Source organism: Idiotropiscis lumnitzeri, chromosome 12 (assembly GCF_059441095.1).
Source record: "Idiotropiscis lumnitzeri isolate Australia: NSW breed Sydney's pygmy pipehorse chromosome 12, RoL_Ilum_1.0, whole genome shotgun sequence".
NCBI lineage: Eukaryota > Metazoa > Chordata > Actinopteri > Syngnathiformes > Syngnathidae > Idiotropiscis > Idiotropiscis lumnitzeri.
Window position 1 is genome coordinate 5,791,659 of NC_142402.1, and position 27,482 is coordinate 5,819,140.

At 39.6% G+C, this 27,482-nt stretch overlaps 1 protein-coding gene across 1 annotated transcript; it reads left to right on the forward strand.

The window, feature by feature from the left end:
* Positions 1-1,206: 1,206 nt before the first annotated feature.
* On the forward strand, positions 1,207-26,892 carry rab2a (RAB2A, member RAS oncogene family). The gene is made up of 8 exons (XM_088311022.1): positions 1,207-1,421; positions 10,223-10,294; positions 11,780-11,847; positions 13,374-13,456; positions 14,373-14,465; positions 15,090-15,201; positions 22,308-22,376; positions 24,633-26,892. Exons 1-8 carry the CDS (start codon positions 1,376-1,378, stop codon positions 24,726-24,728), a joined length of 639 nt encoding a protein of 212 aa, XP_088167148.1. The 5' UTR covers positions 1,207-1,375; the 3' UTR covers positions 24,729-26,892.
* The last annotated feature ends 590 nt before the right edge of the window (positions 26,893-27,482 follow it).

Consider the following 27,482-nt stretch of genomic DNA (forward strand, 5'->3'; position numbering starts at 1 on the left):
TAAATGGAAACAAACTTGAACAATAAACCTCAATTTTAAGGTCGTTAACTCATGTAAAGCACTTTGAATTGCGTATCATCACCCTCTTGAAATAATAACCTGAATCATTTTTTCTTTTTGTTCAGAAAACACATAAAACTAAACCATATTCGGATGATCTTATATGTCTTAAGAATTTCAATTCATGTGTAGGCTTGAATGATCTGTCTAACTTAGGATGCAACCGATTATAGCAGAGGTTCCCAGCATCTTGAGGAGATGTTTAAGGCAAAATAAATAAATAAATAAATACATTTAGTCAAAATATGACTTAGAGCAGTGGTGGGCAAACTTTTTGATTGGTGGGCCACAATGGGTTCTAAAATTTGACAGATGGGCGGACCAGGAGCAGATGGATGGAGTGTTTTGGTAACCTCACCTAATCGGAGAAAAAAAATACATTTAATTTTAAATGAAAGTGAACAAAAGCATTACAACAAAATATCTGTGTTTGACACACCACAGTATTTATTCTTTTTTTTTTTCAAGTTTGGCAGGCCGGATTAAAACGTTTGACGGGATGCAAGTGGCCCCCAGGCCGTAGTTTGCCCATGGCTGATTTAGAGCATTAATTTAATAGGCCTTCTATATCTTGTATAAAACGTGCTATATAAATCAAGATTGGTTGATTCTGAGGGTAATCAGTTAATAGTTTTTCATGTTGTCATTTGTGATCAAAAATAAATTGCAGGGTGCATAAATAGAGGGGGGAGTTGATTTTACATTGGCATGTAGCAAAGTGTATCAAGTCTGTGGGATGGGGCGAGATAAGACGTTCTCGACCCAGCAATATTGGTTTCATCATGAGGAGGGTGTGTGCGGAAAAAACACACTCCTTGGTCTACACTTGAAGTGTACTGGACAGATTCTTATAATCTCGTCACGGCGATTACATTTGCAGTCTACCGTGAAAATTGTCAACATGAAAAACGTGGATATTCTTTAGTGGCATTAGCACAATTAAGCAGCTAGTGAATCACCTAAATTGGGGTAATTTGAGAAGTTAAAAAGTATGTATAAAATGTATAAAAAGGAGTCTGAGTTCCTCCAATTGCAAAGAGTTGCTGTCGAAAGTTTGAGTAGAGTATGTATTCTGCAGTACAATACAGTAGTTTGGAACCACATCACACCTGTAATTTCCGAGGCTACGTAAAGTACACGATGTGTAGCGTGGCGAGGGCGGGCCTAGTGACGTAGAGCTGAGGCTCTGGCTGTTTATTGTTCCTTCTTCAGCGCCGCCACAGAAAAATCAGGCTAACACGCTGACAACTAGCTTTTCCCACGCAGTTTACGAAGGTGTGATAGTCTGGACAGCTGACTGCGCAAATCGAGGGCCATGGCATACGCTTACCTCTTCAAATACATCATCATCGGAGACACGGGTAGGCTGCCACAAGCGAGACTCGATGTTAGCATGCAGCTAGCGTTTAGCATTTTGCTAGCGGTGCATTTCCGCAGTGTTGGATGTCCAATGACGTGGTAAAAGCAGAGACGCAGAGGTGGGATGACAGTTCCCCTCCTATGCCGCTGTTACCGCATCAGAACAAGATTGATTTTAATATACGGTTGCGTTCACCCAGTGATGTCATGTAAAACTTTGTCACTTAAAAAATGTAGCGGTAGCTGTTTACATTCGCCGAAACAATGCGGCCCTCTGGTCCAATTGCGTTCAGGGTGGGGGTGTTAGCTGCAGCCTGTTAGCTCAGCGAACTGTCTAGCCAGCGTTTGGAGTTAAACCAAATATTACGCAAGCGACGATCACATCAGTAAACAACCATGTGTGGGTTTAGGAATGGCGTGTAATCGAAGTAGCAACGTCGTTGACATGCTTCCACAAACGAGAGCTAGCGGGAGGCCAGTTCGGAAAGCCAAGCCACACATATTCCATGAAATGGCGTAGATCGCTTGTCATTTTTATTCACTTTAACGGTGATTGAGTGCAACAATCTCGAGCTCTTCCCCCCGTTGACGTCTGTGGATGTGTACTACGTGGTTGAACAATGATTTGTGTTTTCTTGTGGACAGCGGTCCGTCCTCATGAAGGGGCCGAGTTAGTTCACATGCGTTGTGGAAGCCGCTACATTTCTCCTGTCTCAATATTTGAAGACACCAACGTTATTCAAGTACAACTGGTTGCTTATTAGTTAAATATCTAAAACACATAAAGATAAAACATGCAGCCAGGTTTCAAAACAGGTCCGTCAACCAGGCATAGCCCATTTAGATTTTAAGTTATCTTCAGATTTTTTTTCTTTTTAATGATTTAGGTAGGGATTTTTTAAATTATTATTGTTGGCCATTGCTATTGCAGCAGAGATGTAAAAATTAACCGATTGACAATTGATCATAAAATTAATCAACAATTATTTAAATAATCTTATTAATCGTTTAAAGCCATTGCTTACCTTAAAATTGTCCAACTAATCTGATTTCAGCCTCTCCCAAGTAAATATTGTCATGTTTTTGTACTTCTTCACGAAAGGAGACTAATTATCTTTGAGTTTAATCAAAATAAGACATTTGCAAACATCTCTATTTACTTGAAGAACAATGATCAACATTTTCCCTTATTATCTGACGGGATACGGACTAAACTAGTAACTGAATCATAATGAATTAATGGAAAAAAATAATACTCATGCTATTCCATTACAAAAGTAATCAATATTTGCAGTTATGCTATGAATAACCTGTAATGTTGAATCTGAAGCTGAGATGTGTGGCCCATTAATTACCTGGCCCATTCACTACCTAAGTCAGGGGTGGGCAAACGTTTTGATTGGTGGGCCACAATGGGTTCTAAAATCTGACTGAAGGGCTGGACCAGGAGTAGATGGATGGAGTGTTTTGGTAACTTCACCTCATCAGAGAAAAAAAATACATTTAATTTTAAATGAAAATGAACACAAGCATTCAACAAAATATGTCTTTGAAAAACCTCAGTATTTAAAAAATAAAACATGAACAAAGTTTATTCATTTCATTTTTTTTCAAGTTCGGCGGGCCGGATTAAAACATTTAACGGGCCGCATGTGGCCCCCGGGCTGTAGTTTGCCCACCACTGACCTAAGTGGTAGCTTGCAGTTTCAAAACGGTTGACGAGTATATCCCTCCTCTCGTGTGATATTGCTTAAATGTTCTTTACTTGGTTTTGTTTTATAATTGAACAATACAGATACAGCTATATTTGGTTCATAAACAGAAATTGGAAAAACATGATTTTCCAATACATGCATAACTACGATCCGAAATAATTTTCATCAAATTATTTGATTAAACGATGGAATCACTGCCGTAATTGATTCTGCAAATATAAGAAAGTGACTCAACAAATGCTCAACTTTTATGTGTAGCGTCACGAAGAGCCTAATGTTTTTGCTTGGTTTCTGGTTATTTTAGGATTCAGCCATTACAAAATTTTCCATTTACAAGCCAGCAATAGAGAGGTACATCCATCCATTATCCGAGCCGTTAATCTTCACAGGGGTCATAGTAGAAAGATACAGTGCCATGAAAAAAATAATTACTGCCTTCTTGATTTCATTTTTTTCAAAACTAAAATGTTTTAGTGTCAAACCAATTTTATTTTCTCACAAAGAAAACCCAAGTAAATCTAAAACAAAGTATCTAAATGCTGATTTCATAGTAAGAGAATGCCACACTATTTGCATTTTTGTGCTTAGGAATCCTTTGCACACGAGGCCTTTAGTTTTCCATTAATGTGATGCAAAATTATTCATATATCCACATATGTATAGGAATGTAACAATATCCAATTGTCATGATACAATATCATCACATGTGGGGGAAAAAGTACAATATTGTGTTTTTTGTACGTAACAGCAGTGACAAAGAAATATTCTTTGCCAGCCATTTTATAGTTGTGTTTTCCTATTCACTCAGCAGCACGAAGAATCATCATCTATATAGTTCACAATGCTGTGTTTGGCTGAAGCGCGCGAAACATAACGTATTATGATGGTGTTTTCAATCTCATTTCATTTGGTACTTTAATAAGTGCTGTTTCTGTACTGTGATGAGGTCGGAATCCTATTGGAATTTATCAAGAACAGAACACATCACGAAAGTTTCTAAAAAGTCAGATGGTAGTGAGTCAAGACAGCAAGTTGATAGTTTGAAATGCTGAAACAAATCATTTTTTGACTCTCTGCATTAAATTCTGTCATGGTAATTGAATTATTCCCGGGTGATTTTAAATGCTGCATCATTTTGTCATTCTGCTGGTTTGTGAAAATGTTTGACTTGATGGATTGTACTTTTCCACTCAAGTAGCAGGCAATAAGTCAATGAAAATCCATCACAAAGGAACATAGTATGGAAATTATTGTGAATACATTTATTACTTTCATATTTATTTTTTGGGATCAGAAAGGTCTTTTGATAGTATATTCCCAATGAATAAAATAATTATTGAATTCGTTAGTTATATCAATTATTTTTTTCAATTACAATATTTTGATATAAAATATATAAAATGCTCAAGATTTGTTGAAATAAATTACATTTTTTTTTTAGAACTTATTATTCTCCATGTTTCCTGTGCCTTACTCCTATTCTGTTCTAATCGTATATGGTAATGTTCTCTCTTGTTAGTTCTTATATTTACTAGTTTAGTTTTTGTATTTCTTATAATTTAATTCAGCTTCTTTAGTTTTTAAATTTAAAACAAATGCTTATGTGGCAGATTTTCCTTTTTACGTGAATTTTCTATCCCCGGTGTCAGCCATGTTTTATTTGGACCTTTACTCTTCCTAATCACCATTCTTTAGGGACAATGTCTATTGTCTATCATATAATGAAATTATAATTGACAGAAATGATTGATATACAAGACTAGAGTCTTCATGTGAGTAAACCTTGGACCAATTTTGTTGGTCTAGATCCTTCTTTAAGGCCGTGATGGTGTGTTGAGTTCTTGTTCTTCCTTCTGATATAGATTTGTTTTCTTTTACTTTCAATTTACTTTTGGATAATTACAAATTTCTGACAGAAAAACCGGACCTGCTGCTGAAATCAGAGGATCTTATTTTTTCTCTTTGCTAATCTTAATTTCACAATTGTTATCTGGATGCAGTTTTTAATCCCCCCCCCCTTTTTTGCATATATATACATTTATATTTAGTTGTTTTGGAGTGCTTCTATGTTGTTTCAGTTTAAATTAGTTCATCAGAAAAAAAGGATTGCCACTTAAGTGATTAAAAGTTGAAAATTGAAAATATCAGTTTTTTCAGAGGGGGTAGTTATTTTTTGTAGCTCTAATATAAATAAATAAATAATTATATATATATGTATATGTAGATGTATATGTGTGTATATGTATGTATATGTATGTATATATGTATACAGTAATACCCCGGTTATCGCGGTTAATGGGGACAGAGACCACCCGCGAAAACTTAAAATCCGCGAAGTAGCGGCGCACCTTAAAAAATGCTTTAAAAAAAAGTGCGAAGTAGCGGCGCACCTTCAAAAATGCTTAAAAAATATATATATACAGTGAACCCGCGGTTAATGGGGACCGAGACCACCCGCGAAAACTGAAAATCCGCAAAGTAGCGTCGCACCTTCAAAAAAAAAAAAAAACACCGTTTATATATATACTTCGCACCTACATATATATATATACTGGTAAAGAGAAACAGTGAAATTCATGTTATAACAAAAAAACAAATTATTATTAAAACTTATTATTTTTTTTATTCCCCAGCCATTATTTTTGTATTTATTCAATTACTTCTTTTTGTATTTATTTAATTACTTCGACTTTTACCTGCTGGTACGCCGTCCGGTGTGCCCTGTGAATGTTATGATCCTCCAGCAGAACTGGAGGATTGAACAGGACTCTCCAAACGCAGACCCGGGAAAAAAGGTGGTGATACAAAGATATTTATTATAATCACAATATAGTCAGTGTAATCAGCGCGTCTCGCAGCAGCTAACGGCATGGCGCGAGACGATCGCTGGAGGAACGCCCACACAGCTGAAAAAACAAAAACACACGGCATGACAGGCACGGATCATGACAGTGAAATGAAAGGTGGCATTCTTCATTTATTTATTTATTCATTTATTCATTCATAACTGACAGCCTCGCGCTCCGCCGGTGCCCGGGCGGAAGGTGCTCCTCTTCGGCTTACTGTGACGCGAGCATGCCCTCCTCCTTGGGAGATTCCATTCGGTTAAACTTGGGGGCCGTTTGGCACCGCCCGTGCCCGGGGAAGGTGCTCATCTACAGCTTAACTGCCACGCACGCCGGCCGGAGCTCTGATACGGTCCGAACCGCGCGAAACGTCGCCACCAATCGTGTCCGTCGCCACCAATCGTGTCCGGGGGAACCTGCTCTTCTTCGTCCACTCTCCTCTTCGGCGCACGCCGGCCGTCTAACCGCTTCAGCGCCCCCTTGTGCCGCTCGGCGAAACTACAATGCCCCCGAATATTTTTTAGACCCGCGAAGCACTGAACCCGCAAAAGGTGAACCGCGAAGTAGCGGGGTTTCACTGTGTGTGTGTGTGTGTGTGTGTGTATATATATATATATACATGCACACATACATGTATATATGTATACATGTATGTATGTATGTATACATGTATGTATGTATGTATGTATGTATGTATGTAGGGGTGTGTGTGCGTGGGGGGGTGTGTGTGCGTGTGTGGGGGTGTGTGTGTATGTGTATGTTTATGCGCGTATGTATGTGCGTATATGCGCGTATGTATGCGCGTATGTATGTGCGTATATGCGCGTATGTATGTGCGTATATGCGCGTATGTATGTGCGTATATGCGCGTATGTATGTGCGTATATGCGCGTATGTATGTGCGTATATGCGCGTATGTATGTGCGTATATGCGCGTATGTATGTGCGTATATGCGCGTATGTATGTGCGTATATGCGCGTATGTATGTGCGTATATGCGCGTATGTATGTGCGTATATGCGCGTATGTATGTGCGTATATGCGCGTGTGTATGTGCGTATATGCGCGTGTGTATGTGCGTATATGCGCGTATGTATGTGCGTATATGCGCGTGTGTATGTGCGTATATGCGCGTGTGTATGTGCGTATATGCGCGTGTATGTGCGTATATGCGCGTGTATGTGCGTATATGCGCGTATGTATGTGCGTATATGCGCGTGTGTATGTGCGTATATGCGCGTGTGTATGTGCGTATATGCGCGTATGTATGTGCGTATATGTGCGTGTGTATGTGCGTATATGCGCGTGTGTATGTGCGTATATGCGCGTGTATGTGCGTATATGCGCGTGTATGTATGTATGTATGTATGTATGTATGTAGGGGTGTGTGTGCGTGGGGGGGTGTGTGTGCGTGTGTGGGGGTGTGTGTGTATGTGTATGTTTATGCGCGTATGTATGTGCGTATATGCGCGTATGTATGCGCGTATGTATGTGCGTATATGCGCGTATGTATGTGCGTATATGCGCGTATGTATGTGCGTATATGCGCGTATGTATGTGCGTATATGCGCGTATGTATGTGCGTATATGCGCGTATGTATGTGCGTATATGCGCGTATGTATGTGCGTATATGCGCGTATGTATGTGCGTATATGCGCGTATGTATGTGCGTATATGCGCGTATGTATGTGCGTATATGCGCGTGTGTATGTGCGTATATGCGCGTGTGTATGTGCGTATATGCGCGTATGTATGTGCGTATATGCGCGTGTGTATGTGCGTATATGCGCGTGTGTATGTGCGTATATGCGCGTGTATGTGCGTATATGCGCGTGTATGTGCGTATATGCGCGTATGTATGTGCGTATATGCGCGTGTGTATGTGCGTATATGCGCGTGTGTATGTGCGTATATGCGCGTATGTATGTGCGTATATGCGCGTGTGTATGTGCGTATATGCGCGTGTGTATGTGCGTATATGCGCGTGTATGTGCGTATATGCGCGTGTATGTGCGTATATGCGCGTGTGTATGTGCGTATATGCGCGTGTGTATGTGCGTATATGCGCGTGTGTATGTGCGTATATGCGCGTGTGTATGTGCGTATATGCGCGTGTGTATGTGCGTATATGCGCGTGTGTATGTGCGTATATGCGCGTGTGTATGTGCATATATGTATATGCGCGTGTGTATGTGCATATATGTATATGCGCGTGTGTATGTGCATATATGTATATGCGCGTGTGTATGTGCATATATGTATATGCGCGTGTGTATGTGCATATATGTATATGCGCGTGTGTATGTGCATATATGTATATGCGCGTGTGTATGTGCATATATATGTATATTATTCATTTTTTTTAGTTTCACTCTAGCTTTATTTTTGATCACCTCATGAAAATAAATTCACTCGTGTGTAGACAAGTAGACACTGATGGGGTAACCTGCCATGTGGACAGACAAAAGCAGAGCAAGGTCGTAACTAATGTTCAGATTCGCATCAGTTACGGTGTGTGATTTGGCTAATTATTACCTGGCTATTAACATTTGAGCTGTCCTGTTTAGTTGTTCGATGGAGGGCTGCAGCAATCTAATATTGTGCTATTCGGATATCCTACGTAAAATTTGAATTGAATAATCGGCTATCCATCCATACATTTTCTAAGCTGCTTCTCCTCACGAGGGTCGCAGGGGTGCTGGCGCTTATCCCAGATGTCTTGGGGCAGTAGGCGGTGGACACCCTGAATTTTTTTTGACGGCTAATCGCAGGGCACACAGAGACAAACAACACACACTCTCACCTAGGGACATTTTAGAGTATTCAATTAACCTATGATGCATGTCTTTGCAATGTGGGAGGAAACCGCAGTACCCTGAGAAAACCCACACAGGCTCTGGGAGAATATGAAAACTCCACACAGGACGGCCGCAGCCAGAATCAAACCTTGCACCTCTGAACTGTGAGGCCATCATGCTAACCAGTTGTCCACCGTGCCGCCCTGAATAATCGTCTATTTAGATAAAATTAAAAAATATATTTTTCTGCTTGGTTAAAGACAACAGAACACAAAAAAACACATCCACTTGATAAATGGCCTGCTTGTTTTCAGTTTTAGATAATGAACATTTTATGCCTTAAGAGACTGTGTGTATAAAAAAAATCTTTTAGTTTTCATTATTTCAAAAACCCACTATTAATCTCTGTAATATTCAAAAACTCTGCTCGATCACTTCCCATTTTTTTGTTGTTGCAGAGGAAATTGTTTCTACTTGTATCATATAGTGCCCTTCTCCCCCGCCATGCTTTGCTGCCGTCTTTCTGCTGCAGATACCTGGAAGAGATAAACTTAGCCAACATAGTTCCTCAACACGTTTTGAATGTCGTTTTGCTTGCTGTGTGCAGCCAAGTAGTCAGTTTATATGCCAACCGTCAATAAAAAAGAAGAAGAGAAGGATGAAGAAGCATTTCAATTCCGCGCAAAGACTATTATAAACTCACGCCATCGAACACAACCATCACTTTGGAAATTTATTTTACATCTGAAAGTGTCAAATTGAAATGGATGACCACACCTTTTCCACACATCTGAAGTCGCCTACCGCATCTAAAAGAAAACGCAAAAACTGAAGAAATACAAAAAAAGCTGAGTTTACATTGTCGTTCTCCAAGAGTGCGCTTCACACGACACCGTGCAGTACACCACACATTGCTATTCGAACAATCCTCTGACACGCAAAGGTATGTTTTGAGCTACTCATGAACTTTTTTTTGTGCGTGCTGATCATCATCTAATTGTAGGCTTCTAATTATTTTACTCCTCAATACCTCTGCCCTTTTCTAATCTTGAACTGGAATGTGCGGTCAACGCGCTACTGTGACACTGTGTCCTCAACCTCTGTCTTGTCTCAATCGGCCCCTCCCTCTCACTTGCTACCTTTTGTTTTACCGGATAAATTGTACAATTTTGAAAGAATGAAGGATGATGACCATTTGAATTTTACTGAAGAGTTGGCTCATGTTCTTGAAGTGTTGTTTTATGGTCATTTCCTCAAACTTTAATGATTCTCATAATTTTCTACAAGTCAAACATTGACCCTTTTTGTCAAGTTGATGGAATAATTCATATTTTCAATGCTTTTTTCAATTTATTAATTTATGTATTTTATGTAAATTTCAAAACCTATGTTCTCAGTGTTTATTTCCTCATCGTGATTCTCTGGTTGCTTGCATCTTTACAGGTGTCGGAAAGTCATGCCTATTACTACAGTTCACAGACAAGAGGTTTCAGCCTGTTCACGACCTCACCATTGGTAAGACAGTCTGTTTTACATATATTTATATATTTCCCAGTTTACAAAAGCAGTATAGAATACCATGTTTCTTTTGTGTTGTTTTTTACACCGACTTCAAATTAGGGCTAAACGATAATTCAATATAAATGTATCACGATAGAAATGTGATCAATGACAAAAGAAAAGGGCTTCAATTAAAAAAAACAAATTATAAAGCAAATCCCGACCAAGGCATTGTACGTGCTGTGGGCAGCGCATAGCTGCCCGTAATCACGAAGAAGAAACAGTGAAACCAAGGAAGAAGAAGTCACTAAACAAAAGAAGCAGCAGCAGCCAAATCAGGCATGTCCAGCTCCGGTCCTCCAGGCCTGCTGTCCTGCCTGTTTTCCATTTCTTTTTGCTGCAACATACCTGATTCAAATAATCAACTCAGCAGGATGAGATGGAAAACAAACAGGACCTTGAGCCAAGTTTGGACACCCCTGATAAACCGAAGAAGAAGAAGCAGCTAAACCAACGATGCATGCTTGCGGCATCCTCATGTGGCCCGAGAAAGTGGTGAAATAACCAATCAACTCAGTACAATATGATGATAAGCATAGGGCTGTGCAGTAATCAAAGTAATCAAAATTCAATTATGATAGCGATTATTAGACTCAACGACTACATAATTGGCATAATTATAAATACTGATTATGATAAACAAATATGTATGTGTATGTATATATGTATGTATGTATATATATATATATATATATATATATATATATAAAAGCAATGTGAACATAATGCTTTAGTGAGTATACTTGATTTCAAAATTTGAGCATTCTATTGAAATTTTTTGTTTAAAAATTACAAAAGTTCTATGGCAATTTATAAGTGAACTCCAATGCACTATGTTACTTTATCCAAGCACACATGCTCTAATTTATACATTTGCACCTTTTATTAATCTTAAAACAACTAGTTTTATAAATGTTGTTTAGTCCAAAAGGAACTTGTATAATCATGTTTAAAAAAATAGATTTGTCTAAATATTGTTATATTATTTTTTTGTGTACCCCCCAAAATATAATATTGATTTCAATTATTACTAAAATTATCATGATTAATATATTTTCATAATCAAACCACCCTAATTTGCATATAAAACCAGATTAAACACCTCTGGATGGACGAGGTGTACAACTAAAGGAGTTCCCCCTCTTTGACGTGCTAACGCCAGTGTTAGCCTTGTCTGACCTTCGGCATCGCATTCAAGTCACAATCAAGCCAGTGAAATATGAATGGACTATGGTTGTGACAGGCCTATCTCCTTTCTCCAAGGGCTCTTTTTTTGTTTTGTGTCTAATTTTGTATCGTCGCCTTGTAATAATATTACAAAAAATCACGAGTAGTCATATTACATTGTTACAGCCTCCAAGTAATACATTACTATAATGTGTTACATCTGTAGTGCGTGACCCCATTCACTGCTCTTATTTCTCTCTCTTCTAAATGCAGGGGTAGAGTTTGGAGCGAGAATGATCACTATAGATGGCAAACAGATCAAACTGCAGATCTGGGATACGGTAAAGTATATCGCCCATTCACACTAATTCAAATCATATTTTTACACATTACAAATCAATTGTTTGTGGTACTGTTTATTTTAAATAGTGTACATTTGATGAAGTGAGGGGTTTGCAGGTTACACAAATTATGGAACTCGAATAATACCGTACCATTCTTAGTCATTAAACACATACTTATTGCTGTGGTTTACACTGTTGTAGAATACATTTATTTAGCTACCTAAGTGGGCAAAGAATTACGCTGATTGAATGGTTTATTCATTCATATATATTTTTTTTTAATTTATGATTTTTATTTTGTACATCCTGGGTTTAGGGGTTAGGAGTGCTTATTGATTTATCTGGTTATTGTGCGTAATATGCAGTGTACAATCTGACCAGCAGGGTGTGCCAGAACTCTATTACAATTATTGCATGGCTGTAAAAGACTGGAGGTGCTAAGCAGGAAGATGAGCGGTGATGTCAGTCATGACTTATCTCAGCCTGCTGCTGGCTCACCTAAAGACTAGTTGAAACACGTCACCTGTAGTTCGTCTGTTATGTGATTCAAAGGATAAAGTGTCCTCTGTTTGTATCAGACCATGATATAACGCCACTAACCTAAAAGTGGGTTCAGTTGTATTAACGTACTGCCTATATTTCCTGAATGGCTGACAGACTGGCTTTTTTTGGCATAGTTTTTTTTTTTTTTTTTTTTTTTGCTTAGTTCTCCGACTCCGCATGATTGCTTCACCCACCACCAGACAGGCTGACAAAGTTGGATGACTGGTTGAGTGATTCATCCACAGCCTGCTTGTTGGGTTTAACAGCTGAGCTCTACGCAGTACTGAACTGCAGCTGCTGGCACTGAGTGTGTTTTGTTTGTGTCTGTGGCCCAGATGAGACACAGGCAACATTGTGACTGTACATTGGATGGAGACAGGTCATGAATAGACATGGCTTGGGGTGGCGGTATGAACGTTTGCTGGTGAGCCGAGCAATGGGGGTGTAGTTGGGGATTGAATAAAAGAAACGATGAGTGATGTAAGCAACAGACGGTGAAGGTGAGACAATGAAATGGGAATTATAGAATGGGGTGTAAATGAACAAGATATCCTAGTGGCGTGTAATTTAAATGTTACTTCAATCCAAGTTAATGTGGGTTTTCTTATTGCTTATCTGTGGTTAAATGGGAGCTTGATACATGGAGAAAGGGAGCGAAAGAAAGAAATTGTGAAAGATTGATGGAGCAAGGAAGAGAGGACTCCATTGTATCCAGTTACAGATACTGCTCTGTCCTGTCTTCACCACAACGGCCCAAAATCCTGGAGCCGGAGTCTGCTTAGGGAATCAGGACTGGACGATCGAGAGGCTTATTATGAGAGTCCTAAGTCATAAAACACTGGTCTTTTGTAGGACAGAATGATCAGACTTTCAGCTATGTGCAGAAAATGGAAGGCTCAGCCATTATCTTCAACCAGTTTAATTACTCAGAATTCAGTTCCTCCTAATTCCTTGATGGCTATTTGTATGTTTCTTTCTAGGCTGGTCAAGAGTCGTTCCGGTCCATCACCAGGTCTTACTACAGAGGAGCAGCTGGAGCGCTGCTCGTCTACGACATCACAAGGTGAGAGCTAATCACAGACTCCGTTAAGTGTTTGCACTATTAAGGCTCACACTTGATGTGGAAGTCCCTTTATTCACATGGTTCAGTTCATAAAAAAGAAGTAACCTTGTACAGCGACAGTGGAACTTTACAAATCATTCACCATGGACCACTTTTCAATGTGTCACCGTCAAGTATAAACAGAATCGCAATCAATGTCAAAGTGACACCAAATTTGGTATTGATTTTATTAGTCCCTTTGGCCCAAAAGAAAAACATTGGGTCGAGGTTTTTCTCTTGGCAGGACTTTGCCATCTGAAACTAAGAAGAGTCCTTCCAAAAAGATCACTTCTTCTGCACGTGGCCCCATCAGTCCCTTCATGACTGCTTCTGTGTTTTTTAATGTAAAATAAAATGTGAGAGCTATTTTAACAGGCTATAAATAGTTTTCTTTCTGACAAATTGTTGTCCCATATTACATTTGGAAATGGTGAATTTGCGAATGCTAAAGTGCAAAATGTGGTGGTCCAATGTAATGTGTAGTTGAATGCATTCCCTTTGAAAACTAAGCTTTTTATCCATTTATTACTGACCACAACAACGATTGAATTCTGGTGACTTAGATTTATTTTTTTTCAATTCATTTAAAATTTTGCTTTGCTTCTTTGTATGCTGTGTACTAGTGTTCCCCACATTCAATATTTTTTTAAGAACAAATAAGTAATAATAAAAAAGAAAGAAGTAATCTCATTTGCAAGTTGCAACCAATGCAAACCTACTTCTGTGGGAGAAGTATTTAGTCTCCCATAAAGTATTTTAATTCTGGAAGGAAACTCAAAGTTTTCTTACAAATCTCTTGATGTACTCATTTATGTTGGGCATAGTAGCTATAAATATGTCATGTTCTGATCAAGTCATGTTCCACTTTTTATTTCAGGAGGGACACCTTTAACCACTTGACAACCTGGTTAGAGGATGCTCGCCAACATTCCAACTCCAATATGGTCATTATGCTCATTGGCAACAAGAGGTTTGTTTTTGTTTTGGTATGACATAGATTGCATGTTTGAAAAAAACTGCCATGAATTTCTGTATATCTAACAGGAACATTTGCTTATAAAAGGGCTTGGTTGTTACCTTCTGAGCCAGGTTACCGGTATTGCAGACATTTTAGGATTAAAATATAAAAAAAAAGTCAATTCAAATAAAGTACATACTTTCTCAACACAGTTGGCTCACTTTGTACCTTAAATTAAGTAATGTGGTGTTTTGTAAGACAGATGCATGTCAACAGAGAACTTGTAAATGTCATTCCAGACACGTGGTGCTGTTGCGCTTTGTTTGATATGCTTTCTCGTTACATTGAAATGGGGAAGTTGCAACAAACCTCAGCTTGTCACTGACCAAATTCTCCATTTAGATGTTCCCGCTTGTGTAGCTCGATGTCAAACTCGAAGGCTTGTTGTTGTTGTTGTTGTTGTTGGATGCACTCAAAATCCAAAGAAACATGTCATTGAGATTTGGGTTGAAATGGAGTCGATATGCACCGCAATGAGGGAAAAAAAGTCTGTTATGATTGTCTCAACTGTTGACTTGCTGATTGCTTCCTCATTTAAAATGGCTCAATTCACCATTGCATGTTTGTGCGTTTCAGTGACCTGGAGTCACGGAGAGAGGTAAAGAAAGAGGAAGGAGAAGCGTTTGCCAGAGAACACGGCCTCATATTCATGGAGACCTCAGCCAAGACTGCCTCAAATGTAGAGGAGGTAATAACACGCACACACACATGCAAGAAAATGCGGCTCAATTTAAGCCACCAAAATCTTCCTTGTCCACAACTTTTCAACTCATCTGCCTACAATTACAAGCCAACACCACTTCTGGCGTCCATAAAAAATAACAAATATATCGCAGTGACATTTGACATTTTTCACAGCAATCGGTCTTCCCTGTTGTAACGTCTGCTGTTGAAATCAGTGATCTTTTTTTCCAACACAGACATTTACAAACACAATAAGTGCCATGTTATAAACTTCCCGATGTGCTTTATGCCGAAAGCAACTTATATTGTGTACATATTTGTGTATTTATTCTACTTACTGAATCAATATTGAAGCTTTTAAGTCGATATTGAATCAGATCGTAAATGACAAATTGAAATCGAATTGAATCTCAATCCAATTCACTTGTGAGGTTCTTAAAACCACCTAGAATTGATCAAATGTTCACGTTTGCTTGGGAAAAAAAACTCAGGAGTTGATTTATGCATAAACGCTGTCAAAACCTGTAAAAACGCCGTTATTTGTATGTCGCCCAGTAAAAGCCACTTAGTTGTGAAACACTTCACACATGCATACAAACTGCTTGTCCTCCTGGATCTTTCTAACAGTTTATCGACATACACTACATGTGAGTCTACAATCCGACAAATGTTGGACGTCGTTATTTGCTGTTGTTTTGGTCACTTGTGACAAACTCGGGCATGTCCTCCCATTTTCCTCAACCGCTATCTCAACGTACCTGGAAATGGATGACATTGTTTTTCAATCACAGCTCACTTTCTGATCTGTTTTCAAATGTTATTGTTCCAGCATCCAAAATGCGGTTTATGTGGAAACAGATGATGCTTTTAAAACCTGTTTCAGTTGACAGGTGGTATGTAAGTGACCCCTTAGTTTAAAATTATCCTATTTCCTACAGCTGATGCAGAAATTGACAATTTCTGAACAAGACTAAACTCTCTATCATACCATCTCACATTAAGTCATCCAGAGTGCTCCCAGTTCCTAACTTAAAGCCATTAAAAACATAAAATACGATGTATTTTGGCCTCAGGCTCTTATGTTGTTTTCAGCCATTCACACAGTTTTTTATTTATTTATTTATGTTTAATATTAAAAAAAAAAAGTATTGCAATCCAAGCACAAGATGGGTGATTTTGTTGTCCTTGTGACTTATCAATTTTCATTGGTCCCTTTTTTTTTTCTTCCTTTTTTAAAATTTTTTAGCTTCACCTCACCTTTCTTCCCCATCATTTACACTCACGTATCTCTATTTACTTAACCAGGTGGTTTCTTGAGTTGTCAGTCACACATAAACTCTTTATTAATGTAAAAAAAATATATCAAATTTGTTACACTCATACCCCAGGATGATTTAAATTGACGTGAAATTTCAAGATGAGTGGCTATACTGTTGAGCATCACACCGGCATGACTGCGCATAGTTCGCCCTCTGCTTTGCCTCATAGACGCACCTCTGGTCCTGTGTGTAATAAATGCACAGTGGTCTGCTGGGACCCTTTTCTCACTTATCCAATCACATAAATAATCCCATCCTACACTCCATAGCATGCCAGCCCCGGGCTTTTGTGCGTGCGGGGGGTGTTGGGGTGTGTGTGTGTGTGTGTGTGTGTGTGTTTCCATTGATTTTTCCTTTTTTTTATATTTTTTTTTTCCTTAACCCTGTTCTCTCTTCTATCTCACTCACGCACACACACGCTGTCACGTAGCGCTCTCAGGGGTTAAACTGAGAAGGAGGGTATGCTAGTGCGCTGGTGTGTGTGCGTGTGTGTGTGTGTGTGTGTGTGTGCGGGGGTGGGTGTGGGGGTGCGCGTGTGTGTGTGTGTGTGTGGTATGATTAATTTGTCTCATTAGTGTCCTCTGAATCCTCCTGATACCGCTCCTCTTCTCGGCTCCCTTCATCTGCACTCGCTCTATCCCTCCTCATCCACCAACGTCCATCATTTCCTCTTTAGCCCCCTCCCCCTTGCTTCCTCAAGCTACCAATTTTTTTCTTCCCTGTCATCAAGCATCCCTCCCCTCCCCCCTGTGTCCTTCCTACCATTCATGTGTTGGTCTCCTTCAACCCTTCTCCTCCTCCTTTCTCCCTTGTTGCCATCAACCCCTTTCTCCAGCAGTATATCAGCCAGTTAAAGTTCATACATATTCATAGCTGTCACCCCGCCTCCTCTGCCCAACACAGAAGAGCCAATCAGTGTCGAGGGTTTGCCATCAGACTCTGTGGGTGGACACTGGTTTGATAGAAGGAGACATTTCTGTAAGCATCCTCTCCTCATCTTTGTCCATTTCCCCCTTCCTTGTGATCCTTCCCTTTGCCTCGTCACTTCTGCACCTCCCTTTTGGCATTGTCAAGTCCTGTCATCTTTCACTACATCCCCCTTAAATTCCTTTGCCGCCTCACCGCTCGTCTCTTCATCCAGCCCATCTTTACAACACATCTGAATTAAAGTCATGGGAGTCGAGGCAAGTAAAGAGGACAAAAGTGAACTGGAGTGCATCAGAGTGCACCCAATGGGCACCTTTAGTCTATTTTTACAGGGTGCTAGATAGAGGTTCGCAATATAGTTTTTATATCTCTGACTCTAACTAAAGCCACCACTTAGTGGAAGCGATGGCTTGTATCCACTTTTAGGTCGAGTCCCGTTGACGATCTTTTGTCGTTTGTTATTCCCCTATGTTTTCTGCTCCCATTTTAACTGGGGCACATTTTTCCCCTCAATATTGTGATTGCGATTTAACATGGGATTCTCTTTTTCAAAGTCCTCTTCTCATGTTTGAAATGATCAATGAATGCATTATTTGGGGAAATTTGAATAGCTTTTATTACAGAAATGAGTCGATGCAGATTCAAGTGGCAATCTTTGTACAGCATTGGACTATTCATCCTTGCACAAGTTTATGTAACAAGTTTTGACAACAAAATACATCTGACACATCTTGCTTGACAACAAAGTTAACATTAATGCTAATATTATGTTATGTTATGTCATGTTTGATTGTGGTAATTTTGCCCGTTTCAAGGTTTAATCACCCAACCAAACCTCTTTGGTATTGGCCAAGGTTGACCAGGCATTCCTCTGAGAAATGGCGATCACAGACAAACAGCTACTTGGGAGGCGGGCGCCTAGGCCGGGGAGGCTGCTCATAGCCCCTCTTTCCCTGATACGCTTGTCAGGCGACCCGCCTGTATGTGGAGCTGTAGCAAGGGGGACCGCTCATAGCTTTTCTTCATTGGACGTGTGGATGAGCGCATGTAGGTGGACTTTCAGAGCAGCGAAGCTCCAGCCGAGGAGGCTGCCACCTCAGCAGAGGTGACGGCTCACAGCGCGTTTCGTTTTTCCCCAGATACGCTTGTTGGGAATTCCGCACACTTAAGATTGAGGACCCAATAATTTTCTTGGATTTGGCAGTGCTTGTGCTTGGGGAGAAGGAAGACAAAATTAAGCGCTTCCCAAGGCCGCCTCAATCCCCAGACCTCAACCCCATTGAAATTCTGTGGAGCGAGCGGAGAGTGCTGAGGAGAGGACACAAGTCTTTTTATGACTTGGAGAGAGTGTGCAAAGAGAAATTGGCTGACAAATTGGCCACTCGCCAATGTGGTGAGTGTGGGAAATATTTAGCACACCACCTCATCATTGGCAAGGTGGCTAACGAAGAGCGTGCACGCCCCCGAGTTCTGAGTTTAGATCTTTTGAGCTCTGTGCCGTGTTCTCAGGTGAAAAGTAGATCTTTTTTTTTTTTTAATAAATTTCGCTCTGCTTCTAGATATGAAAATACAGTTTGCTGCATGGATTTAAGAAATAAAAACTCTTTATTATGGAAAAAGGAAAACAAGTTGTTCATGCGTTATATTGCCAGATTCGTAATGCATAATAAAACTCTTGTCCCACAAAATCACAAAGTTGCTCCTTAAATTAAATAATTGATTCGCAAAACTAAAAAGAAAAATTTGAGTGTCTTTACATCCAAATTAGGTGATCAGTGTAAGAATTACACAAGTTTGTCGATGGGTGGTTCTCAGAAATTGTGGTCCAGCGGAATGTTCAAACGCTGACCTACTGCAATTGTCAATATTTCCTTCCCTTTACAATCAATCACCAAAAAAACTGCAGAAATAAAATTTAACAACTCCACTTAGATTTGCCAATTCTGCCATGTAATTAAGAGCCCTTTATACACTTAGAATGAATCTGTATCAAAAACAGTTGTTACCAGTAAACTGGCAGAATGTCAATGCAACAAAATACCGTTTAATCCAGTCCCACGCTGTCCATAATGTGATTTTCTGCTATATTTATTGCATACTTCCACTGGAACGACTTTAAGTTCAACTGAAAGTTCAACTGGTTCCCTGCGAAACATGATGTTCACATTTTATATTTAAAACAATTTTTTTTTTCTTACGTGTCGCATGGAGTACGGTTAAGATGCGTTAAATAAAATTGATTGATAAATTATTTACAGATTTAATCAGCAGGATTTGAAATGAGCAAAGATCAGCTCTTTTACGAACTGACTCCTGATCATTGATAACCAGTCTTAGCATGTTGGCCATTGTTCACCATACAGTAAATTTTTGACAAACAGTTGGTAAATTGTACCAGTTTTTCAACTGAATGTCTGAATATGATGATAAGTGATAGACCGATATGCTTTTTTTCCGGGTCGATACCGATACCGATTATTAGTGGTCATGGAGGCCGATAACCAATATTTGAAGCAGATATTCATTTGTTGAAGGGGGTAAAATGGTGTCAACATTTTGACAGATAAACAATTTCTGTGGATCGGACAATCAATGTTGGTCTCCCGTACGCACACACTCACACTTGCACAAGCACTCAGAATTATCAACATTGGGCATAGTTGAAATTTACCATTGTTTGTTCTGACTGTTTTTGGAGCAAATCAGGGATTAAAAATAAGTTTTAACAAAACCTACACCACAGGACAACAGGCTTGGATAATCTTTTAGAGACATGTTATTCCCACATCAAGCATGGTTCAAATATGAAGTTTCAATATTCCACACGTGAAAAAAGCCACCAAACGGCTGTCATATTCACTCAAGTGTGTGTGCGTGCGTGCTTGTGTCGCTTCTTATAAAAACAGTACTTTCCCAAGTGTCGTGTCAAATGTCTGACTCCAACGACAGCATTTGACACACCTCTATGAACAATGAGCAGTGTTACAAATTGCTTCACACCCTCATTTAGGGTTTGGCAATTTAGAAAAAATGTCATTGTGATTTAAATTTTGGCTTCTCACGATTACAAATGGTGAGGGTTAATCATTTTTCTTCCATTATGTATTTATTATGGCTGCAGCTATAAAAAATTGTGATATTTTGGATATCCTACTGAAAATCCTATAGAAGAATCTGGTGTTCAAATAAAAATAGAAAAATTATATTTTTGCTTGGTTAAAGGAACCATTATAAATACATAAGACAAAAAAGCACATTTCCCTTATTGAATGACCATCTGTGTTTCATTTTTAGATACCAATAATTAGATTTTTTCTTTTCCTATTTACATTTATGCTGTGCTTAACAGCACACTATTGGAGAAATCTACACCCATAGATTTTGTTCTATGAGACAAAATGTCAGAACCACAGTGGTGATTTTGCCAGCTAAAACAACATTATAAATCTGATGCATTAATATTATTATCTCTTGAATAAGCCTGGTTTGTTAACTCGTGATCAGTAGGAACGGCAACTGTGTCAGGCTGTCCGCATCAAAGTGTGCAGAGTCATTTACGTCTGTTAAGCTGTCTTTGAAAAGTAATCCGCCAGCTTTCTGCAGCCTATATGAGGCAGTTGCGTTAGCTGCCAACGCTAAACGCAGGCAACAGGCGCCATGCAATCCATCCATTCATTCATTAACAGTGTCAGCGTCATTGCGTTGTTTTCAAGTGTGACTTTCTTCTTCTACTCTGATACGTAATCGCACACACTGCCCCGAAGAGGCCAAGGCACTTAAATCAGTCATTTATTTGGATTTGTGTTTTATTTGATACTTGTTTGTCTGGTTGTTCTTTTTAAGTTGTATTTGGGCTTTCAGTAGTTGAATAAATACTCGGTTTCAAAATCCCTAAATGATCGTGTTAATTAATCATGATTTCACTATCAATCATAAATAATATTTTTGGGCATAATCGCCCATCCTTATCCATATGTTACTAATAATTTATTGGCCGTAGTGACGTTTTGTGGCACTTGGAAAGGTGGTGAACTGTTGTACCGTATTTTCCGGACTATAAACCACTCATTTATTTCCTAGATTTTGAACTATGCGGCTAATCTCGTTGCACACGGAGTACAATTGACAATAAAGGGCATTCTGATTCTGATTCTAATACAACGGTGTGGCTTTTCTGTGGATTTTTCTTTCGCCGGTAGGGGCGTTCTTTGTTCAGAAAATACGCTAAATAAATCTACATTTTTTTTTTCTCTTGGGTCTGTTCTGTTTTAAATAGCAAAGTTGTTGCCATGTTAAAAGGCACTGTTTTGGGAATCTGTTTATGTAACTTTATGTGCGTTCACAGTACAAAATCGTTTTGTTTTTTTCCCAACATAGAAAACTGCAGCTTATAGTCGGGTGCGGCTTGTGTGTTTGTTTGTTTATTTATTTATTTATTTTTGAAAGGAGTTGCTGCGGCTTATGTGCATGTGCACCTTATAGTCTGGAAAATACGGTACTTCAATTTGTGTATTGGGTTGAACAATTATCCAATGTTGCATGATGCACTGTAGGGGCAAAAGTCACAACACTTAATGATTTGATTAAATTATGTTCTTCCCCCTTAATCCAAATTCTTAATTTTAGCAGAATGTCTGGTATTCTATTTTCACATTGTAGTGGGTTTGGGAAGTGCCCTTTTTCCTGAGTGTGTGCCTCTGCATCACGCAAGGTCCATGAAGAAATGGTTGGTTGTATTTGGTGCGGAGTAACTTGACTGACCTGCTGTGCTTTTTTGGGGGGGGATTTCCGGTCCTGTGCCCTTAGCGGCATCATTAAGCTCCAAGTCTTCACTGAATCTCTTTGTCATCTTTCTCCATTTTAGGCTTTCATCAACACAGCCAAGGAGATTTATGAGAAGATCCAAGAGGGTGTTTTTGATATTAACAATGAGGTGAGACACACTGGTTACTTTTTTTCCCCTTCTCCTTCTTTCCAAGCGGTTCTCTTTTGCACATTTTGACATTTTCACTATTGTGGTTTCCATGCTCCTTTTCTTCACCTTCCGCGCATGTCAAATGAAACTCCCTACATTCCGCTTCTCTCCTGCTCCGCGTTTCAGCTTTTCACGCTCAATTCTTGAGATTTCTCTCGCCCTCAGCTGTTTGCCAGCTTTTAAATTCCCCACACCCAACAAGGTCGCAGTCATTCACAAGAAAACAAACATTCATCCAGTCAGCCAGCAGGCTGGTTCACCATCATATCGTCAAACAGATGGTTATCATTGTTGTGGAACAGTTGTCCAGACAGGAATGTTGGTATGTGTAATCAGGGGAAATCTGAAAATTGTGCAAAAATACCCTAGCGAGACTTTTCATGTTTCCAGAGTACAAATGATAAAACAATTCAGTGTTCTCGCTGTAATGACTGATACAGGTTTACAGGTTCTGTTGCTTGCTAATGCACGTAATAGTTGGACAGGAGCTAAAGCGTACTAGTAAATGAAACAAAATGGAATTTTTCAAACTGTACCTTTTTAAGATAGTCAATTTCAGCCTACTCAGATGAACATAATACAACATGTTGAATACGCTAGGAAAAAGTCAGCAACAAGTACCAGATGTACTTGTATTATTTTTTTTTAGCAGTACTGTAAGATTTCTTGTTGGTTTTTACAATAATAGGAAGGTCAGTCACAAAAAGTAGTCAAATGGCCTAAGCTTAACTTGTGATTGTTGTGTGATCTTGTTTTACAAGGACTTTTTAAGGAGCGTCAGGTATGCGCACTGTTTTATGCATTGAGCAGTGTCAAATTCACGCCTAATTTGTGTATCTGCAGCTACATAATGAGAATCATTCTCAGGCATTTGGCTCTGTGGGCTCTTTCACAGACTGTACTTGCCAAAAGTTCCTGTGAACATGCCCATTGTGTTTTATCTAAACACAAATTGGGTGCCAGTCTGCGTCCATGTCCACATATCCTTTACCAGCCAACCAGCAAGTCCAAGTGTTAGTCAGTTAGCCCGACGTGAGTGGTTTTGTTAACAGCTAGATGGAATGAAGGCAGGCCAGCCGGCCAAACCACATCAGCTGACTGGCTGAGAGAGGGAGCGAGAGCGAGGGAAGCCCCACCAGAAATGTTGGCAGCCACTATGAGAAAACACTCACACACACATGGCCTCCGCTCCATAAACGTGATTTAAAGGCATTACGGTGATTCCCAGAGGCACAACTGCTACTGAATGTAGGAGGGTGAGTTACGCTGCAAAGGAAGGAGATAAATATATACAGAAGGAGAGAGAGAGAGCCAGCCACACTAAAGCAAAGTCGGCACATGAATGGTAGGCAGAGTGGGGGGCTTCAATTGAACAGATGAGAGCGAGACTTGAAAGAGCTACGTCTCTCGGCAGTCCACCCGCTTGCCTCCCTCTCGCTCTCGAAGGTTGTCTTTTTATTAGTGCCATTCATTTCTCATAGTACCTTTGAGAGCTTGTTTCCTCTTCTGCACCTGTTGCTCCTTCAATACTGTGATCTAAGAGGAAACCCTGCAGTCATCATAACAAGCAATGACACACTTATTCGACAGGGTTACTTTTTGTATTACAAGCCGCTTAGTTTACGCTGTTGTTTTTTTGTTGCATTTACACATTTAAGGAACCAGTAATGGGAAAAACCTACTACGTGGTCTGTCCATTTAGCTGTTGGGCACTCATCATTTGGGTCGGGGGTGGCATTGTCCCATGAGATGGCGCTATACTTGCGATGACATTTTTAACCCGATATTGCAGTTGAATGACTTTCTTAGCTTGTGAAATTGTTTGTAGCAGCTCCACCAAGTGCCACTGGACTTTGGCGCCCCAACGTTTTCCCATTAGAAAAGCCAGTATCCCATTTTTCATTTGGCGACAGGACATACATGATTGTCCGCCACAAATTCTGCTTTGCAGAAAAATGTTGAAAAAAGTAAACGTGGATATAGTTGTCTCCTCTGCACTGTCCACCCTTTTACTGACCAAGTCCATGCATAATGGTGATGTGATGCTTGTGTTAGCGTACCGTGTTGCTCAGTCCAAGTCTCTGTTTTGCTGCAGTCGTTCTTCCCAACAATTATAACATTTGGATCCTTTGAGGGTTTTTTGCATTTATAATCATCGCATATGTTGTGAATGCTTATTGTAATGTTGTTTTCATTCTCACCCTCTCCATTCAGGCTAACGGTATTAAGATTGGACCTCAGCACCCTACCACCAACTCGACACTGCCCGGTAGCCAGGGAGGCCAACAGGCTGGAGGTGGCTGCTGCTGAAGACCCCAAACCAGACCTCTTCGTCCTCCTCCTTTAGCCCCTCAGCCCTCTCCAAACAATCCCACCCCCTTCCTCCCCAACTTGTGTTTCTGCAGAACTGTTCAGGCTTAATATCAGTTTAATCTGTCTCTCGCCATCTTGTCATCCAGCTATCCCTTTGTGTCTTCATTGCTTTCCTTCTCTCAGACCAATCTTGTATTTTTTTTGTATTTTTTTTTGCTAAATCATACCTGAGAATTCTCATGACAGCATCCCATTAGCTCAACCCTTACAAGAATGGCGTCAGCTTGACCTCACTAAATTCTAAACTTTACATTTTCCTTGGGAAGATGCATTGGTTTTTAACTGTCTTTGTTTTAAAATTGACGCCAAGAGGAGGAGGATGATAAGCTGTATAAGTGATGGTGGTTGTGAATTTGTCCAGCCATAGACACGCCTGTGGGTAGAGGGGGGGAAGAAATCCACTATCTGACACTGACTGACTATGGAATAATAAACAATATGTTGCCTATACAATCACATCTCCACATGTTTTTAAAGAAAACGGTGCAGCACGCTGGTAGCAAAGCGTGTTTGTACATGTAGTGCCTGCATGTATACGTTATAGGCATTCCGACTAAGTCAGTCTTTGAAGTCTACTACCCTCTGCTCAGAAAACCGTTTCTTCCCCCCCCTCCTTCTCTTTGTCTTCATGTCAACTTGCAGGTGAAATGTATTTAATGAACACTAAACAATTGTGTGGCTGTTTTAAACTGTCCTGGGGAGAGAATAAAAGACCAAACTGTCGAGTGTCGGAATGAATCCTTTTGGAATGATAGAAAAATTAAGAAAGTTAAAGAAACGTCAATGAGATGTTGAGAGAAGTGGCTGTCATAATGAAGTTGATAATCAAACAAAAAAAATGGTTGGAAATGTTTGGTTAACTGTATTTATCAAGCGCTATTATGTGTATATATGGCTCTTTAGATTTCTGTAGCTTCTTCGGCTGTTAAAGAGTGAAACTTGACAAGTTGTGGTCTTTAGTGGGCTTGATAAGAATAATTAAAAAAATAAAAGGGAGTCTTTTTTTGGACCTTCAACAATTCTTATTTACACCCCAAAGCTCACAAACCCTGTTGAAAGTGGTTGCTGGTCCCCCTCTCTTTCAAATGATGAAGTGAAAATGATAGCAGGCAGTTTACAAGATCATGTAGAGCCACTTGTGGAGAATCCACTCAAATGTCAAGGCATCGCCCTTTCAAGCAAAGTTCGACTCCCTCCATGAAATAGTTGGCAGATATATAACTTGTTTAGAGCTTGATTGATGATTGCTGCAATGTTCCTTTCCTTTTGCTGTGTAATGGGCGTCATTTTACTGTTTTGATCATTTACTTCTTCTGTTCATATTTCCCCTTGCATCGCGACTTCTCCTCACGCGTTCTCTTGACTGTGCGGTAACATTAGTTGTGTTTTTATTGCCAAAACAGCATGTTTACCTGTGTTTTGTTCAATAAAGTGGTGGGGCAGAAAGCACTCCATTATGATGTGACATCGGGATCAGCTGTCTGCCTTAACTCCACCCCCTTGAGAGATTTGGACAGTTGCTAAAATGAATTAGCCGCAAACATGCTTTAACACAAACTTGCGAGATACTGATGTATTACATTAGACGCACATCGTGGGGAGTGTTTGGACGTTTGAGTTAAATCCTCATCAGTTTCATTCCCTGTGCACACACATGCCCTGCGCACACTATATAATGTACAATGTTTTAACCCCTGTATAGATATGGGGGATCGCTGTTGTTTTTTTTTCTTTTTGTCATTTTAGATATATATCCGACAGATACTAATCAAGTCAGTTGAGCATTATTCTTTGTAACGCAACATGTAATGCGTGTGCGTGCGTGTGTGTGAGAGCTTGAGCTCATATGTGGACAAACAGACCCACAATGGCTAGAGGGGGAGGATCAAGCCAAACTTGATGCATCTATTTATCTATCTATGGATTGATCTATCTTAAATCTGTGTCCCCCTTCCCTTCCCCTTTCAGTCTTCATCTTCCTGCTCCCCCCCCCCACCCAAAGTTATTTGTTGTGTTTGTTCTTTGGAAGAAAATAAAAAGAAAAATGAAGAAAAAAAAGAATGCTATCACAATAAACTATAATAAAACATTCTAAACTCTATATGTCACTTTAATTATGTAAAGGTGTAAAAATATAGTGGTTAAAAAAAATGCTCTTTTTTTTTAACTATCTTACTATGTTGATTGATGTTTGCTTTTCAGAATTGTCCAGCAATTATCAGGTGTGAATATGAATGATTTGTGTGGCCTGCAGTTGACTAAGGACCAGTCTAGGTTGTACACCATGTTTCTCTGTCAACTGGGATAGGCAAATGATGACAAGCAACATAAAAAAAAAAAAAGTAAAATGTTGGGATAAAGACTTCCCTTGTGGAGCTGCGGCAATTTTCTTTCTAGTGATTAAGTTGTGACCTTAATAGTGACTTAATAGCATTTTATTATTTGTTACTTTTAGTGTTTTTGATGCCCGCGTTAGAGGGATGTGAATTATTACTATTCTTTAACCCCCCCCCCCCCATCTTGGTTATTTAGACTTTAAAGGTTGCATATGTAATTTTGCTCACCAGTTAATGTGTCACGCTAAACTAATAGTGGGCAGCTTATTCTTAGGAAGTCATAATTTTGGTGAATTACAGATCTGTCTGCTGTTAACACATTCAAGTTCTAATGATATCTTGGGTGTGTAAATTG